Below are 18,808 nucleotides of genomic sequence, written 5' to 3' on the forward strand. Positions count from 1 at the left end.
TAGAAGAGCAGAAAGCTAGGAATTGTTATGATCACACACACACCAGGAAAGCATCCAGAAAGTAAGCAAAACAATACAGACTGCTGCAAGGTTCATAGAAAATGAAGCACTGGAAAAGTCAAAAGACAGTGCTAAGGATTGATATAAAACATTTTTTCACTTGAAACTAGCTCGAACCCCTTATTACAGGTGGCTGCTAACCAACCAGCCCCAGGTCAGTCCAGAACTGGCATACTATGAAGCTAGTAGAGGGGAAGGAGGAAGTCAGGGAGCCACTGGGGCTTTACCAGAAAGAGGCATTTCATTGCAGTCAAAGCTGATTTTTTGGTGGAGCCCCTTGATGGCTCCATAAAGCTAATCATAGAGAAGGAAGACATAGAACTTACCTGAGAGGTGGAGAACAGCAGCTTCATGAGTCTTCGGGACCCAAAAAGACTTTCACATCCCCAAAATCAGCTTATGACATGTTAAAGAAAACAGCCAAAGCTGTGAACTTGCGAACATCATGGGCCCAAGGGGTAGACCACAGGTTGGCTAGCCTTAATGACACTGCAGACAACTTAAAATACATGAGCTTTGAAACAGGGAACTAAGGAAACTGGATTAACCACTGAGGCAGAAAGGGTAGCATGCAGATAGCAGCCAACTGCAGCTACTGAACTCAACAGATGATGCACACCCAGCCAGACCAACCAATCATCAAATTCCAAAAGACCTCTTTGGAACCAGTTTGAAACCAATTCTGGTGGCTGCAAATGAAGAAACACCTACCAGGACTGAAAGAACGGAAACCCTGCCTCTGGAGGAGAGCAGCAACCTTCCCAACACCGCAACTGGAGGCAAGAACAAACAAAAATACCAAATCATATATGTAAGTAATGGTAATGTCTTTTCACAGACATAATAACATAGGATGAAAGTGCCCTCTTATGTATACAGTATGTGTATTTTATGTAAAAATTTACACCAAGTCTTTCGCACTCTCCTGAGTGCTTTATCAAGGTCTTTAATAATCCGTACTTACATCTCGATGGCTAATACCATTATTATTAGGTATTAGCCATTGATATGTAAGTCTCGTTCTAACCATACCGTGATAAAGTACTCGGGAGAGTGCCCATGAGCACTTTACATTTAACCCTTAGACCGAGCATATTACTGCGAATTTAGGGGGCATAACATAGAAAAATATTTGAATTATGTAAAAATAACTTAAAAATGTTAAACAAATCTCCAACTTATTTACTTCAGTGTCGTGAAACTCATAAAAATATTTTCAGAAATTGACTTTAGACAAATTTTTGAAAAATAAGAACGTTTTATTGATAAGAAAAACAGCTCCTAATAACTGTAACTGAAGGATTATGGAGTAAAAAAGAAATGCAAGCACCTGTCCTATGCCCAAAGAAGAATAGTAGTAAGAAGTGTCCACAAAGTGGATATGCAGTTGGTGCCTTTATATCATTGCCGAGAAATACATAATAACACAAAACATAATGAATAACTATGTTAATATGATCTATTTTGATATATATCATAGAAATACATTGTCCAATGTTAATATATGTTACTTTCATCATTCTCCCAAAAATATTTTTTCTGGGGGAAGCCTCGTCAACTCCCCGGAGCTTTACCAGGCTGGTATGTTAATGTCAGACTTTGGCATCAGTCATGTGTATGGAGTTCTAGGGCCTACCGGGGACCACGGCCAGAACCTGGCCCCCTCAGAGATTCAAGGGGAGCAATGGCCTATAGAAACCCCCGTGTGGTTGGAAGCATTCTATGTCTGCCATCGACCGGGTCAAGCATCCAGAAAGGTAAGCATTCCAAAACAAACTCCTATTCTCGTTAAAATTGCTACCAAAAGCCGAACTAGTGAATAGAACTCCCCAACAGAAAACAAGCAAACTAGTATGACGTCACACGTCACCGCGCCGCTGTCTGTGCAACTCCCCCCTCCCCGGGAGGGGGAAGGGGGAGCCCCAGACCTCTCACGCCGGCTATCCACCCATCAGTTCTGAGGCTGGATGTCAAAACATGCAAAAAACCGCCGACCGGAGGGAGGGAGGGTTGCCGGGGAGCCTCCGGGTCTCGCCCAGAAAATGGCGTTTCATTACATTCAACGCTGGTTTTCTAGGGGGAGCCCCGTTGGTTCCCCGGAGCTAACTACCCACAGAGGAAGGTCAAAGGGACGGAACCGGGAGGCGGACACCACGCACCCCTCAATGGAAGCGAGATAACCAGCAGCAAATGCCAACCCAAGACGGCACAGCCCCAAAAACAAATTAGCAATGTGTTGTCCAATTAGCACCTCGCCCATTGGCACCTCCTCCTACAGGGGTAGGAGGAGGTGGCCTGGGAGAGCCGACAACCCCACCAATTCAGTTCTTGACTGATGGTGCTGGAGGTCTGACGTCGACTCGGGCTGCAATTTCTTTTCTGGATTTTTGCCTTAATGGCTGTATCTACTCTTGTTGTTTGTGCCAGCCTGGTGTTCTATAGGTTACCAGGGCTGTATGCTTTTAGAGTTACCATTCCTAGATGCTCCATAAGTGCTGCCCTTGCATGGTCAAGGTTATCTTCTCTGGGGCTTTCGGGAATCACTCCCCTTTAGAGGGTGTCCTCACTTGTAGTTTTCCTCGCCTTTGGGGTAGGCTCACCTAATTGTACTCGCCTAATTGTGTTTGCGGGGGTTGAGCTCTGGCTCTTTGGTCCTGCCTCTCAACCGTCAATCAACTGATGTACAGATTCCTGAGCCTACTGGGCTCTGTCATATCTACATTTGAAACTGTGTATGGAGTCAGTCTCCACCACATCACTTCCTAGTGCATTCCATTTACTAACTACTGTGACAGTGAAAAAGTTCTTTCTAATGTCTCTGTGGCTCATTTGGGTACTCAGCTTCCACCTGTCTCCCCTTGTGAGTGTGCCACCCGTGTTAAATAATCCATCCTTGTCCACCCTGTCAATTCCCCTGAGAATTTTGTATGTGGTGATCATGTCTCCCCTACCTCTTCTGTCTTCCAGTGATGTGAGATTCAGTTCATGTAGTCTGTCCTCATAACTCATGCCTCTTAGTTCTGGAACTAGCCTAGTGGCATACCTCTGAACTTTTTCCAGCTTCATCTTGTGCTTGACTTGATACGGGCTCCATGCTGGGGCTGCATACTTCAGGATTGGCCTTACATATGTGGTATACAAAGTTCTGAAGGATTCCTTACACAGGTTTCTGAAAGCAGTTCTGATGTTTGCCAGCCTCACATAGGCCGCTAGATAACCTACGACGAGAGAGGAAATGGCGATAAGAATGCCAGGAAACTTCATTCTGATGCCAAGATGAAGCTCGCAGGTGAGACACCATCAATGAACCACCTGATCACCATACAAGTGGAGGTACACCCTTCGTTTCCTGGGGACCTTACATTGGTTGCTACATCTCCAGCTTCCTCTTTAGGATTTTCAGGGTTCAGTGCCTAGGCTCCTACCCATTCTCTTGCTTGATGTGTTCACAGATGCCTCGTCCCTTGGCTGGGGATTTGTGACCAGTGCTCACCAGGCTGGTCAGGATCATTGGGGTCCATCGTTCCGTCTGGCTTACAGCACAGTGCGGGAGTTCGCAGCAGTGTGATTCCTGCTGCGGTGGATTCGTCTCGCTTGGGGCTTTGTGATCCGGCTACATGGTGGCCAGCCCAGCCTCGATTTCAGACGCTACTTGCTTGGTGACTGAACCCTGGGCATTTTCCGCAGGCTCGGTCTCTTTCAGCAGATTGGATTGATTTGGTACATGGCTGGTTCAATCTACTCCTCCACTCTCTGAGTCTGCTCTTTTTGATGAGGGTGTACCTCCACTTGTATGGTGATCAGGTGGTTCATTGATGGTGTCTCACCTGCGAGCTTCATCTTGGCATCAGAATGAAGTTTCCTGGCATTCTTATCGCCATTTCCTCTCTCGTCGTAGGTTATCTTCTACAGTATTTTTGTTCGAGTTGTTTTGTCCTTTCTTTCTTGGCTCTTTCAGGACCATCATTTGATTTCTAATACTGTTGCCTCGTATTGTGCGAAAAACCACTCTAGCTTGCGTTCGGGGTGGATGTCACTTATGCCCTATTCCGTAAGCTTTCTCATGCTTTGGTTCGCCTCCGGTCTGCTCATGCGTCACCTGAGCTGTCCTGGTCCTTGGACCGGGTTCTCTCTTTTCTCCTCCTTGGTTCAAGATTGTTTTTCCGGGCTCTGTTTCTGTTGGCATTAGCCTTCGGGGGGTGGTTTTGTGAGCTTCATGCTCTCCTCCGGTGCAGGGTTTTCTGCTCTTTCAGTCCTGGTGGTCAGTTTGTTCGGTTGCAGTCATCTCCTTCATTTCTGGCGATGAACAAGGTGGCAGGCTTTCGGAGGGGCCCTTGGGTCATTGATACTTGGTTGGTCAGGCCGGGGGTGCATCATTTGTTGTGTCTGGTTGTGGCCCTTCGCTGTTATCTGTGTGCCTCGGCTTCTGTGGCCGGGGATGCGCTTTGGGTAGATCCAGTTTCCCTCACTCCCTGTTTCCAGGGCTCGAGTCTCTCATGTCGTCCGCACGGTTATTAGGTCGAGCCAGCCTGAGGTCTATCCTCGTGCCCATGATGTTCGTAAGTATGTTGCTTTGGCTACCGGGTTTGGCAACATGTCTTGGGCTGATATTTGGGTGCGTGGGTTTTGAAGATCGTACAAGGTCCAGGCTGCCTGTTATTTGGTAAATGTTCCTGGTCCCAGTTGTTCATGTGTGGCTTTGGGTCGCAGGTTGCAACCTGTTGTCTCATCTTCGAGTTGGTGTGCGTTGTGGCCTTCTCCCTGGTAAGTCCCTTGTTTGCTTGCCTCTGATTAGGTAGCTCCAGGGAGCCAGAAGGGCTCCCCACAGAAAACAAGCATTGAATGTAATGAATTGCCATTTTCTGGGTGAGCTCTGGAGGCTCTCTGGCACCCTCCCTCCCTCCAGTCAGCGGTTTCGTTTTTGATTCTCGGCCTCCGAACTGAGGTGTATGTAGCGGGTGTGGGGGTTCGGGGTTACCCCCCCTCCCCCTTCTGGAGAGGGCTGGACTGTGTGGACAAGTGACGCATTGGCAGTGTGTTGTTTGCTTGTTTTTTTTCGGTTTTGCGGGAGTTCTGCTTTTCTGTTCGATCTTCGGTTGCACTTTACCACATGGAGTTTGTTTTGTTATGCCTACCTTTCTGGGTGCCTAACCCTGGTCAATGGCAGACATGGAATGCTCCCAAACACATGGGGGTTTCCATAGGTCATTGCTCCCTGTGCCTCTCTGAGGGGGCCAGGTTCTAATATAGCATATATCAGGCCAATAGCTCCAGGGAGCCTTCAGGGCTTACCCAGAAAATGGTGTTTCATATTCAATACCATCCTGTTTTCACATATCTAACATCTGGGTCTAATGTATATCTAATTCAAATATAATCTCTCTCTTCTTAGGAATGGGATGCATTCCCAAATATAACAGTTCACTTGGCTTACAACAACAACTCAGCATTTACCATAACACTCCAACCCCAATCATATCTACGCCCTGCTCCAGATGTCATCACTGGCACCAAAGATTGCTGGATGTTGGGAATTGACGAGTCACAAACAGGCACAGTGTTAGGTAAGCCCTATAAATGTGTATTAATTATTTCTTAATGTATCAATAATGATGATAGTAATGTCTATTATTATAGTCTGTGGGTTGGTTGGTGTTAGTCGTCGTTGATCCTTCTCTATGGACAACCCTACCCACAACTCGGTAGAGTGCTTATACTAGGAGATCACCCTTGGCGCTTCTGGCTCTTGGAGAGGGGCTCAACGTCACACATTTAGGGGATGCGGCTCCAACACTTAGCCTCGTTGTCACGTGCACACACCCACTCGAGCCGCTGTGACTCCCCACTCTCTCCTTATGAGATATGATCTCCTCAATCCCCCTTTGACTTACTAGTATTACCTTCTACCCTGTCCACAGCAGTGGTTCTTGGTTCTTTCTCTCTCTCTCTCTCTCCTTCTGTACTATTTCATGGGAAGCCTCACTAGGACAAGGGCAAACACCGGCAAATTGAGATACATTTACTGGACAAAGCACATACACAATACATACACACATACAGTAATAATGAATCCTATACTCTATACTATTACAATCAGGTTGCACTCCAACACCATCAGAACTCTATTATCAGCTTATCAAGTGGTATCCTATCTCCTGGTTCACCACCTGATACTATCAACCTCCTCAAGTTGATCAAGTCTACATACACTGTTGCACCATCAGCAAGAGAATATATATATGTATCTATAAATGTGTACAAAGAAAATCAGCATATGAATGCAATAACAAGTATCAGTATAAATGTTCCTTGATACACAACAATGATCAATCGATCACTCTATCAGCCCTAGAACACATACATCTGTAGGTAATCCAGCCTACGACTGTAACTATAAACTTCAGTATAAAACACTCCTTGACATAAGAATGCAAACAGTCACTCACCTCTCACTGCGTCTTGCACGCTAATGACAACCAAACACTATCAACTCCCTATAAGTATTCCACCAGAACTTCCCTTCCACCTATGGAAGTTCACTACCCTGATATCTTCAGGTTCTTCTGGGCTTCACTACCAGGATCCTCTGCAGCTCCTCCAGGCTGCTATCATGAAGTTTCCCTGAGCAACTACGGTGCTTCACCCTTCTGCTAGGTTCCTCCACAGCTCTCTTGGCTGCTACACCATGAAGTTTCCTCGAGCAACTATGGTGCTTCTCCACCTCTACAGAAGCACAGTGACACTCCTCTTCACTGCTTTTCCTCACAGCTCGAGGTCCTCTGCTTCACTACCTTGGAGTCTCATCAATTACTTCATCTATGCTGGCTTCGAAGTTCTCAGCAACTTCTTCCCCAAAGACAAACCTGCAACCCATCGACACTCCAATAAAATTGATTCCCCGTTAACACATAAACAAAAATAATCACACAATATGTTTGCCTCCAACCTCTATCTGTCCTCTACATACAGTGAGAGTGGACTCCCCCGTTTTGGGCGGGTCCATACTCCACCTCGCCCGGCGGGCCTCACTCACTCCAGGAGGGTCCTTCACCATCAGGAGCCGGGCTCCCTCAGTTGCCCGCCAGCGCTCAGAGGGGACGGACGTCGCTCCGTGTTCCTCCCTCTCCACTCTCTTATTTCAGGCCTTCTGCCTTATTAAAACATGTCTAACTTATCAATAAACATTGCTACTGTCGCTGGGCACACGACCAACTACAAGCAATCACTATGAACTGGCATATATCGTGCTTACCACAGATTATCTGGTCGAGGGCGCTCTCCCTCTGACGGCGTCTGGTCAGGGCGCTCCACACAGCCCACGAAAATGCCTCTGAGCAGCTTATTAAACTCTCCTCGCCGTCCAAGACTTGAGACCACAACGTTCTCAGCTCAATTCCACAGCTGGCACGTCTGCACACTTCTCTTCTCTTGGAGATATATCACTAGGGGTTCCTTTCTGACGGGAGCTCAACGGAGCGCGGCTTTCCCCCTGCGATGTCACGTCCGTGGGGTGTCCAACGTCCTGGCGGACAGCCTGTCACGGTTCATTCTGGCACCTCGCGTTTTCACATGTCTTACTCGGGTCGTGGTGACCTGCCTGCGTCTGGTAGGTGTTTGGGTGCTGGCCTATCTCGACGACTGGCTGGTTTGGGCTCCCAGCCGGTCCGCGTGTATGTTCGCCAGGGATTTGGTTCTTTCCCAGCATGCTGGGTTCGGGTTCGTGGTGAACTGGAGGAAGTCCCATCTGCTTCCCTCTCAGGTTCGGTCTTGGCTGGGTCTGGTTTGGGATGCTCGCACTGCTTCATTGTCTCTTCCTACGGCGGCTCTCTTGCGCGCACGGTCCCGCCTTCGCCCGTTTCTGAGGGGGTTCCCGGGTGACGAGGCGATTGCTCGAGAGTTTGTGCGGGAGCTTGAACTTTGCCATGATGGTCTACCCGTCGGGTCGGGTGTGGCTACGTCGACTGTTCTGGTTCCTTCGGGGCCGGCCCTTCTGCCTCTCTCAGCGATCGTTGGGTTCGGCCTCCGGGGGCTTTGCGTCGGTTGCTGCGTCGCCGGCTTCCTCTTCAGGTTTTTCGGGGTTCGGTGCCTTGGCGCCTTCCCAAGCCCTCGCTCGATGTGTTCACGAATGCTTCGTCTCTTGGCTGGGGTTTTGTGACCAGTACTCACCAGGTCAGCCAGGGGCGGTGGGGTCCGTCCTTCCATCGAGCTCACAGCACGGTACGGGAGTTCGTGGCTGTGTGGATGTCGCTCCGGAGGATTCGAGTCACTCACGGATCGACGATCAGGCTCCATTCAGACTGCTTCCCGGTGGTTCATTGCCATGAACCGCGGGGGTTCGATGCGGTCCTTGGCTCTTTGGGGCTGGTCGCCTCAGTTGACTCGTCTGCTGAGTTCTCGGGGTTTGGCTCTCCTGGCAAGTTCACGTCCGGGGGGTTTCCAACGTCCTGGTGGACTGGCCTGTCCCGGTTTCCTAACCCTTTCCATGGAATGGACGGTTGATGCCGACTCCTTCAGTTGGCTGTGCCGGACGTTCGGGACTCCGAACATGGATCTCTTCGCATCGGCATGGTCAAGGCATCTCCCGGTATACGTGACGCCCTTCCCCGACTGCGAGGCCGTCGTGGGTCAATGCCTTCAGGAAGGACTGGGCGAGGTGGGGTTACCTGTACCTCTTTTCCCCAGTTCCGCTGTTGCTCCAGGTCCTGACTCGCTTGGAGACTTACCGAGGTCGAGTTGTCCTTTTGGCTCCTTGGTGGTCAGCCCAGCCTTGGTTTCTGGCGCTGCTTGCTCGGTGTCCGAACCCGAGGGTCTTCCCGCGGCTCCGCCTCTTCCAGCAGATCGGTCCAGCCCTGTACGAGGCTGGTTCGCCTACCTTTCTGGGTGCCTATCCCAGTCGATGGCAGACATAGAATGCTCCCAATCATAAGGGGGGTTTCTGTAGGCCATTGCTCCTCATGCCTCTCTAGAGGGGGCCAGGTTCTGGCTCGTGGTCCCCGGTACACAAGAACTCCATGCATTGACTGATGCCTGAAAGTTATACATATCCATTCAGCCTATATAGCTCTGGGAAGCCTCCGGGACTCACCCAGAAAATGGCGTTTCATTACATTCAACGCTGGTTTTTTAAACTCACCTGTAGTGAATCAAAGTGTATTAACACTTTCGCCCGGGCATGACGCAGCATTGCGTCATCCGTTTACTGTCGGTAATGCCGGGGATGACGCAGCATTGCGTCATCCACTTTAAATAATCGCCAAAAATCAGGTTTTTATCCGATTTTTTGGGGACTGGTTTTAAAATGCGCGCCGTTGTCTTCCCATTTTCTTTGTTGAGCCTGGTGGCCCTCAGGCAGCTTGGCACACGCCATGGGCCCATTGTTTTCGCTCCACTGTTGTGACCAATGTCGCCTCCCCTCGCATCTCAAACGTGTGAACATTTCGGCTATTTTCCGTGGCTATATTTCTTACTGCGGCTTTAGAAACTATCTACGCTTACTCCACGATGGATAGTGATCATGAACAAGGCCCTTCCAGGAAGAAAATTGTGAAAGAAAGGCTTGAAAAGGGCGGGAATTGGGAGTGTAGCTGGAAGGCGTCTGAGCGCTCACTTGCGGCTAACGCGTGGCCCGTCTTCAACTCGTCGGCGGTTGGAGCGTGACCAGGTTTTTTATTTTATATGCTAATGTTCCTCTAGAGAATTCTATTGCGAACCCATTGAAACCAAAATGAAAGACCTAGGACGAAAATTGAGGTGACCAGAGTGAAAATAGTGAAAAAAAATTTCGTGTTTGCGCGCTCCTGGGTAACTCGTTCGCACTTTCTCTGTTTGCTGCAGGTAATTAGCCGGGCTTTTGGAGTTTATATGCATTTAGTGCTGTAGAGAATTCTATTGCGAACACAATGATACAAAATTTAATCTCGTAGGACGAGAATTAAGGTGACAAAGTTGAAGAGAGTATACACTTTTCAGAATTTACGCGCGCTCCCGTGACACCCTGGGTCCCATATCGCACAGTTGAGGGGTGGCGCGCGGGGTACGCCAAAGTGTTAATTTTCTAAATGTTTAGTATTTTTATTGTGCTTCCTTATTTTTTCCTGAATCATGCCCCCATAACTTATGGAAGTGGGATAATGTGTCAGTTTTGCTCTCACTAAAATGTTAATTAACATATAATATTAAAATAACATAAAAATTAATTAAAAGTTTGTTTAAATACAGTATCTTCTTGTAGGTGCTGTAGTGCTGGAGGGTTTGTGTGTAACATTTGATCGGGATCGGAATGTGATTGGGTTCTCTGAATCACGCTGTGGTCCTGCCATTACTCTCGGAGAGATATACAACTTCTCAGGTAGTATACTATAGAATTTTATTATATATTATATATGTAGAAAAAGTGCAGCTTTCTGGGAGGGCTTCCCCTCCGTATCTCCATGAGCTACCCATCTGAAGTCCTCCAAACCCAGGTACCACACTAGGCTCTAGCAAGCGGCATATACAAGAGATCAGTACCAAAATCTTGCCCCACTCAATAGCAGCAAGAGAAGTCTGGGGGCAGTACTAGATCCACCATAGTAACCATGGGGAAAACCCAACAGAAACCCACCTGTTCTGGTTCCTTCTGAGCAGTCTATTTCACTGCTCTCGCTGGGTTCATCCTGCAGGAGCCTTGTGTTGGTTGCTGCATCCCCGGCTTCCACTTCGGGTTTTCTGGGGAAAGCCCCTACAGCTCCCCGGAGTTAATCCAGGCTGATATTGCTATAATAGACTTTGGCATCAGTCATGTGAATGGAGTTCTGAGGCCTACTGGGGACCATGACCTAGATCCTGGCCCCCCTCAGAGAGGCATGAGGAGCAATGGCCTATAGAAACCCCCATGTGGTTGGAAGCATTCTATGTCTGCCATCGACCGGGTCAGGCACCCAGAAAGGTAAGCGCCCCAAAACAAACCCCCTATTCTGGTTAAGAAATTGCTACTAATAGCCGAACTAGTAGACAAAACTTCCCAAACAAAAATGAGCATGACAACAACACGTCGCAGGGCCATCGTCTACGCAGCTCCCCTCCCCCCCCCTCCCCAGGACGGGGAAGAGGGAGTCCCAGACCCCTCGCGCCGGCTACCCAAACCCGAGTTCTGAGGCTGATGTGCTAGGCTGAAGTCGTGTGCTTAGGCTCCTGATTTGTCTCGAGCTCTGTGCCTTGTTCTGTAGGGGCTGTTCCTTGGGGGGTGCACAAGCAAGGAGTGGGAGACTGGACTGGACCTTGTATTTAGCATCAGATGGTTCTGGGAATCAACGTCCCTGTGGCCCATTCTCTGTCCAAACCTTCTGGTTGCTGAACTGGTCAACCAGGCTGTTGGAAGATCCGGACAATTTCTTTATGCGTGATATCCAAACCCCTGTAAATATAACTGATATAAGCACGAGCATGGCAAATTTTGAAAGAGAAATTGACAATATACCCATGCACTCAGCCCCGGGTTCAGACTCATGGAATTCAATATTTATAAAGAAATGCAAAGTGCCAGTAGCACAGGCACTTAGTATAGTGTAGAGGAAGAGCTTGGACACGGGGAGATACCAGATGTGCTTAAAGCAGCAGACATAGCCCCTCTACACAAGGTAGGTAGCAAAGCATTGGCAAAGAATTATAGACCTGTTGCACTAATGTCCCACATAATAAAAGTATTTGAGAGAGTGATCAGGAGTCAGGTCACTAGTTTCATGGAGACCAACGACCTCCACAATCCAGGCCAACATGGATTTAGAGCAGGAAGATCATGCCTCTCACAGCTACTTGACCATTATGATAAAATCACTGAGGCATTAAAAGAAGAACAGGATGCAGATGTGGTATACACGGATTTTGCAAAGGCATTTGATAAATGTGACCATGAAATGATAGCACACAAAATGAGGTCAATGGGAATAACTGGTAAAGTAGGACACTGGATACTCAGTTTTCTGTCGAATAGAACACAGAGAGTAACAGTCAACCATATAAAATTGCGTCCAAGCGCAGTTAAAAGCTCAGTACCTCAAGGTACAGTTCTTACACCATTGCTTTTCCATATTCTCATATCTTCTTGAGGTTATTTTGAGATGATTTCGGGGCTTTAGTGTCTCCGCGGCCCGGTCCTCAACCAGGCCTCCACCCCCAGAAAGCAGCCCGTGACAGCTGACTAACACCCAGGTACCTATTTTACTGCTAGGTAACAGGGACATAGGGTGAAAGAAACTCTGCCCATTGTTTCTCGCCGGCGCCCGGGATCGAACCTGGGACCAGAGGATCACAAGTCCAGTGTGCTGTCTGCTCGGCCGACCGGCTGCAGTCCCATCCCGTTATATCAGATATAAACTCAAATACAAGGCACAGCTTCGTATCATCCTTTGCAGATGACACAAAAATCAGCATGAAAATTACCTATGCTAAAGATAATGAAAAACTACAAGCAAATATTAATAAAGTTTTCTACTGGGCAGCAGAAAATAACATGATGTTTAACAGCGATAAATTCCAGGTACTCAGATACCGTAAAAATGAGAACCCTAAACATAATACAAGGTACAAAATGCAAACAAATTTGCCCATAGTAGGAAAGCAACATGTAAAGGATTTGGGAATAATGATGTCTGACGACCTAAATTTTAGGGAGCATAACCAAGCAAATATTGCGGCAGGCAGGAAAATGATAGGATGGATTATGAGAACTTTCAAATCCAGGGATCCCATCACAATGGTTGTATTCTTCAAATCACTTGTGCTGTCCTGTCTTGAGTACTGCTCAGTACTCACTTCCCCATTTAGAGCAGGAGAGATTACTAAAATAGAGGGTTTACAGAGAACATATACAGGATACATAAACAAGATAAAGCATCTAAATTATTGTGATTGTCTCAAAGCTCTCCAGATGTACTCACTAGAAAGACGACGGGAGAGATATCAGATAATATACTCCCAGAACCCCATCAACTGGGTATCAACCAGGGGTTTCCCCTCCCCCCCCCCCCTTCCTCTTCGTACGAGTTGGATTTGGTGTCTGCCCATTCCTGGGGTCAGTTCCATGTCCCTTAGGGTGCTTTGGTCCTGTCTTTCCGGAGGTTTTCGGCTTTCTGCATCTCACCTCATGTGGTCCGGGACGCCTTTGCGGCTTACCTCCTGCACGACCCAGATTATGCCTCTATCGTGGATCTGTTTTCGTTCAGGCTTGGGTCTTCGTTTCCCTACTGGATTTGTTATGAGGTTCCAGAGTCATCCTGGCCAGTGGACTGTCCTGTGTTTTTGTTGGAGGCTTGGCATACGTTCTGTTGTTCCCCACGCTTGAGAGGCTTGAGGAGTGGATGGTTCAGGTTTTCCTGGAGGGTGAGTTTGAGCACCTCAATGCGTGCTTGTTTGCCCCTGCCTTTCCTGGGGATGTTGGCTTTGTGCAGCTTCACGTGCAAGTTCCCTCCCTTTCGGCTGCCCTGATTGCTGAGGATTTGCGCGCTTGTGACCTGCTGGCTTCGGTCTTGCGGTTCTTTTTCCTCCTGGAGCTGTCTGCGGATTGGCTTGAGGAGGATGTGGAGGCATTTGGGGCTGTTCCTGGGTCTAGTGCCTTGGGCTCTGCGGCGAGCGTATCGTCTGCCCTGTTGAACTGTTTGAGCTGATCCTACGACCGGATGCAGTGTGTCTGTTTAATGCTAGTTTTCGGAGTCAGCGCCACCTTCGGACCCGTCTTCGTCAGAACGGTGTTCACCTTGTGCATGGGTCGGGTTCTCGTAAGGGGCGTTGGCCTTATCGCAGATCGTCCCATTGACAGGGCGATGGGGAAGAGGCTCGCTCTGTTTGCTCATGCCTGGTCTCACGATTTGTGGGCTTTTCAGGTCATTTCAGCCAGCCTGCAGTGGGGTTTGGTGGCCCTCTCCTCCTTCGGGGAGTTCGGGGCTGGCGGGGCAGACCTGTTCTCCTGCGCTCTGTCAGGTCATCTTGGAGTTGGTGCGCTTGGGCATGGTTGAAACGACGATGTCTCTCAGATGGGTTTCCTCTGTTCCCAGTCCTGAAACGGGACTGTGCGAACCTGTAGTTCATTCTGGACTTGTCCCATCTGAACCCCTGGGTTCTTTACCCCTCCTTTTGGATGACTACTCTGTTTCAGGTCTAGCTTCTGTTGGAGCCGGGTGCTTGGATGGTGTCCCTGGATCTCCGGGATGCTTATTGCCACATCCTGATTCATCCGGGGTTCAGGGACTGGCTAGGTTTTGTTGTATGGCATCTTGGTTACTGCTTGTGTTGTCTCCCATTTGGGTTGAACCTGGCACCCCGCGTTTTCACATGCCTTACCTGGATCGTGGTGGCCCGTCTGTCTCTTAGGGCGCCTGAGAGCTGGGTGGACAGCGCTTCGGATTTGTAGTCCTGAGGTTCTGGGTTCAATCCCTGGTGGAGGCGGAGACAAATAGGCAAAATGTTTCTTTCACCCTTATGCCCCTGTTACCTAGCAGTAAATAGGTACCTGGGAGTTAGACAGCTGCTACGGGCTGCATCCTACGGGTGGAGGCCTGGTCGAGGACTGGGCTGCGGGAACACTAAGCCCTGAAATCAGATCAAGATAACTTCAAGATAATCTTACGTGTTTGGTGCTGGCCTACGTCGACGACTGGCTGGTCTAGGGCTCCCAGCCAGTCCGCGTGTCTGCTTGCCAGGGATTTGGTTCTTTCCCAGCTCGCTGGGTTCAGGTTACTGGTGAACTGATGGAACTCCCATCTGGTTCCTTCTCAGGTTCGGACTTGGCTGGCTCTTGTGTGGGACTCTCGAACCGCTTCCTTGTCTCTCCCTCTGAAATCTCTTCTTCGGCTGTGCTCGCGCCTTTGCTTGTTTCTGGAGTGTTCCCGGGTCACTTGGTGGTTGCTCGAGGGTTTGTGCGGGAGCCTGAACTTTGCCATGATGGTCTACCCGCCGGGTCGGGTGTGGCTTCATCGGCTGTTCTGGTTCCTTCGTGGACATCCCTTCCGTCTGTCTCGCAATCGCTGGTTTTGGCTGCTAAGTCGCCAGCTTCCTCTTCGGGTTTATCGGGGTTCGGTACCTTTGGCACCTACCTGAGCCCTCTCTCGATGTGTTCATGGACGTGTTGTCTCTTGGCTGGGGCTTTGTGACCAGTGCTCATCAGTCCAGTGGCGGTCCGTCCTTCCGTTGGGCCCACAGCACGGTGCGAGAGTTTGTGGCGGTGTGGATGTCACTTCAGAGGGTTTGGGTCGCTCGCAGATCGACGATCAGGCTCCATTCAGACTGCTCCCTGGTGGTTCATTGCCTGAACCATGGGGATTTATTGCGGTTCTTGGCTCTTTTGGGCTGGTCGCTTCAGGTGATTCATCTGCTGAGTTCTCGGGGTTTGGCTCTCCTGGCCACTCACGTTCAGGGGGTGTCTATACAAATTTGTACTCTACAAATCACTTGTACTGTCCCATCTTGAGTATTGCTCAGTACTCACTTTTTTTCCCTTCAAAGCAGGAGAGATTGCTGAAATGGAGGGAATACAGAGAACATAGACGCAATAAAACACCTAAATTATTGGGATCGTTTCAAAGCTCTCCAAATGTACTCACTAGAAAGGAGACAAGAGAGAGATAAAATAATATGCATGTGGAAAATACTGGAGGGCCAGGTCCCGAATTTACACAGTAAAATGACAACATACTGGGGTGAACGATATGGAAGAAAATGCAGAATAGAACCAGTGAAGAGCAGGGGTACCATAGGCACAATCAGAGAACACTGTGTAAACAGTGTATGAGCCTGATGTGGTAGCTCGGTTTGTAAGATTCCAGGTGGGTAGCTCCATGAAATATAGAAAGGAATCCACCAGAGTTTTTTTAATTATAATCAGTACTGGACGTTTTATTATACTGTATTATTTGGAAATATCAGGTATTAATGGCACCTTAACCAATTGATCTGGATAAATGAGGTTTCATTATTGATTGTATTAATTGAAGTATGTTTTCATTCAACAGATGTGCTGTCGTGTGTGTATGTGCCAAGTGTAGTGGATGAACTGACAGTAGCATCTTATGTTATGATTGGAATCGTTGTACTGCTCTCACTGCCTCTAGTATTGGCAGCATTGAGGTGGACTTGGAAATCTCTCATTAAGCCGCGCATTAACCCTGAGCTCCCATTTCTTACCTTGGATGAAACAAACACCTGAGAATTCAACATCATAGTTTAAATATGCTTTGTATTGTGTCATAATTAAGTTATCATAGATGCAGCAATTTGCTAATCTGTCACATTCATAATACTAGCAAACCTTGAACTACTTTTTTTATGATTTACTGGAAGGGGTGTCCAGTGTTGCCCAGGATAGACTGTATTTCCCCACCCTTCTTCCAACACACACACACACAGGACCACTTGGTTTGTGGACTTAAGTTATCCGAAAGTTCCAGTTTCACAATTGGGGGGTTGGGGTTTTCACACCTCCCAAACAACATTCGGGAAATGGTCTGCCAGGCCTCGCGCTGGCCCAGGCTTGGGAGATGGTCTAGTTTGCCCACTGACCGTGTCGGGCGTCACTCTAGTGCCTCATACCCTGTGATGTCACTGATTCATGGCCCATTGTTCCCATTGTTTTGATTTGTCACGAGGCTGGGGGTGTTTATTCCGTGACTTGTTGGATATATCTGTACAATGTAGGAACATCCGTGCACAATGTCGGCTCCAAATGCACGCATTGTGTCAGTGATGGCTGACTGGTGGGTGCATGGGCGGGGCAGAGTGGGCAGGCCAGCAGGGATGGGGGTGGGGGATGGGATAGCTGGTAGGCAGGGTGAGTAGGTGCATGGGCAGGGATGATGGCTGGGTGAGTGGGCGGGTGGGCAGTGTAGATGGATGGATTGGTGGCTGACTGGTGGGCAGGCTGGGTGGGTAAGTTAATCGGTGGGCGGGCTAGGTGGGTTGCTGGGCAGGCTGGGTGGGTGGGCTGGGTTGCTGGACAGGCAGGCTGACTTGGTTGGTGGGCAGGCAGGCAGGCTGGCTGGGTGGATTTGGTGGATGGGGGGGGGGCAGTCTTGAATGGGTTCGGGCAGGTAGGCAGGCTTGGGCGAGTTTGTGCGGGTAGGTGGGCTTGGTTGGGTTTGGGAGGGTTGGCAGGCTTTTAGGCAGGCTTAGGTGGGGCTCAGGTAGTTTTGGGTGGGTAGGTGGGCTTTAAATGGGTTTAGTTGGGTTCAGGCAGGCTTGGGTGGGTTCGGGCAGGCTTGGGAGGGTTTGGGCGAGCTTGGGAGGGTTTGGGCGAGCTTGGGAGGGTTTGGGCGAGCTTGGGTGGGTTTGGGCGGGCTTGGGTGGGTTCTGGCAGGCTTGGATGGGTTCAGGCTGGTTTGGGTTGGTTAGGGTGGATAGGCGAGCTTGGATGGGTTAGGGCGGGTAGGAGTGCTTAGGTGGGTTCGGGCGGGCTGGCGGACTATCACAGTCTGGCTGTGGCCACACCACATTCCCTCAGCTGCCCCATCCCTGCTACAACCTAACCCTCCCCCCTTCCCATCCCCATACCGGACCCTCCCAGAAATATCCCTTCACCCTTCCAGGCACGTGTAGATGGGTATTAATACAGTTCTTATTCTGGGCAACCTTCCTTCCAGATGGTGGCCTTGGAGGCAGACTGACTGCTCTGACTGACTGACTGCCCTGCCTTACTTATATACAAGAAGGTACATTGGGTTTATGAGAGTACATAACATTGGTGTTGTATAAACATCAGAATCATGTTGTTTACAAATTGTGACTGGCATTCACAGTTGTGGTTGCTACCACAACTGTGAATGCCTAGCAACCTCTGACTGGTTATGACTGACTGACTTGTGACTGAATACCTGACTGACCAGTACAATTTGTATATGAAGATTTTTGAAAACAAGATCAAAGGAAATGAAACAAATGTCAATTAAAGAGTCATTTGCAAAGGCTTCCAAGAAAGCTCACATTGCCTCACCTGCACCCGACTCATCACATGTTGACCCAAGTGCGTCAACATCTGAGGTTACCTTACCACCATTAATCTCCACTTCAGTCAACCCAACACCACCAACATCCACCACCACCAACATCCACCACCACCTCATTCATGTAAATAACAATGCTCCATCAACAATTATCATCAACATAAGAAGTGGATGATGACTTCTCTTATTAGTGAGTACAGTACAAACAAAATACTGTCACAGTGATGCTATGAACCGGTTGATTTTCCCCCTAGGTTTTTCCCCCTTCATTTCTCATCCCTCCCCCACCCACATTTCTCATTTATTTTTATTACTACATTTCTAGTTTATGAACTTAGACAGTAACCGACGGGTTTTATACCAGAGGGGTTTGCAAAGCAAGTGGTCCTCTGTGTGTGTGTGTGTGTGTGTGTGTGTGTGTGTGTGTGTAACTAAGGTTGGTAATTACACACACACACACACACACACACACACACACACACACACAGATGGAGGAAGTTACACAGGGAATAGAACAGTGCAAGAAAGATATGCAACTCACTTATGCACAAGTGGCCAAGGAGAAGGAAAAAATAGAAGAAGCAGTAAAGGAAGTCAAACACTGCAGCAACCAAGATAAAACAAACATTAGGCTAGAAGTGAGGAAAGAATTGGCATCTAACCCGAAGTTGGTGCAAAACACAGTTGATCGGAGTAAGTCCCTGATCATTTTTGGCTGCAAAGAAAAGGCGATAACATCTAGGTCAGAAAGAGCTGTAGAAGAAGCTAAAGTAGTAGATAAA

General features: G+C 48.7%; 1 protein-coding gene across 3 annotated transcripts in view; it reads left to right on the top strand.

Annotated features, from left to right (window-relative positions):
• LOC123765497 (beta-secretase 1) overlaps positions 1-16,661 on the top strand; it is a 53,342-nt gene extending 36,681 nt beyond the window's left edge. For all 3 annotated transcript variants that reach the window (XM_045754121.2, XM_069333930.1, XM_045754122.2), the window contains exons 8-10: positions 5,453-5,624; positions 10,292-10,408; positions 16,044-16,661. In XM_045754121.2, the coding sequence (XP_045610077.1) occupies positions 5,453-5,624; positions 10,292-10,408; positions 16,044-16,237 (483 nt within the window). In that variant the 3' untranslated portion in view covers positions 16,238-16,661. The remainder of the gene's footprint in view (positions 1-5,452; positions 5,625-10,291; positions 10,409-16,043) is intronic.
• The last annotated feature ends 2,147 nt before the right edge of the window (positions 16,662-18,808 follow it).

Source organism: Procambarus clarkii, chromosome 30 (assembly GCF_040958095.1).
Source record: "Procambarus clarkii isolate CNS0578487 chromosome 30, FALCON_Pclarkii_2.0, whole genome shotgun sequence".
In the NCBI taxonomy this organism is placed as follows: domain Eukaryota; kingdom Metazoa; phylum Arthropoda; class Malacostraca; order Decapoda; family Cambaridae; genus Procambarus; species Procambarus clarkii.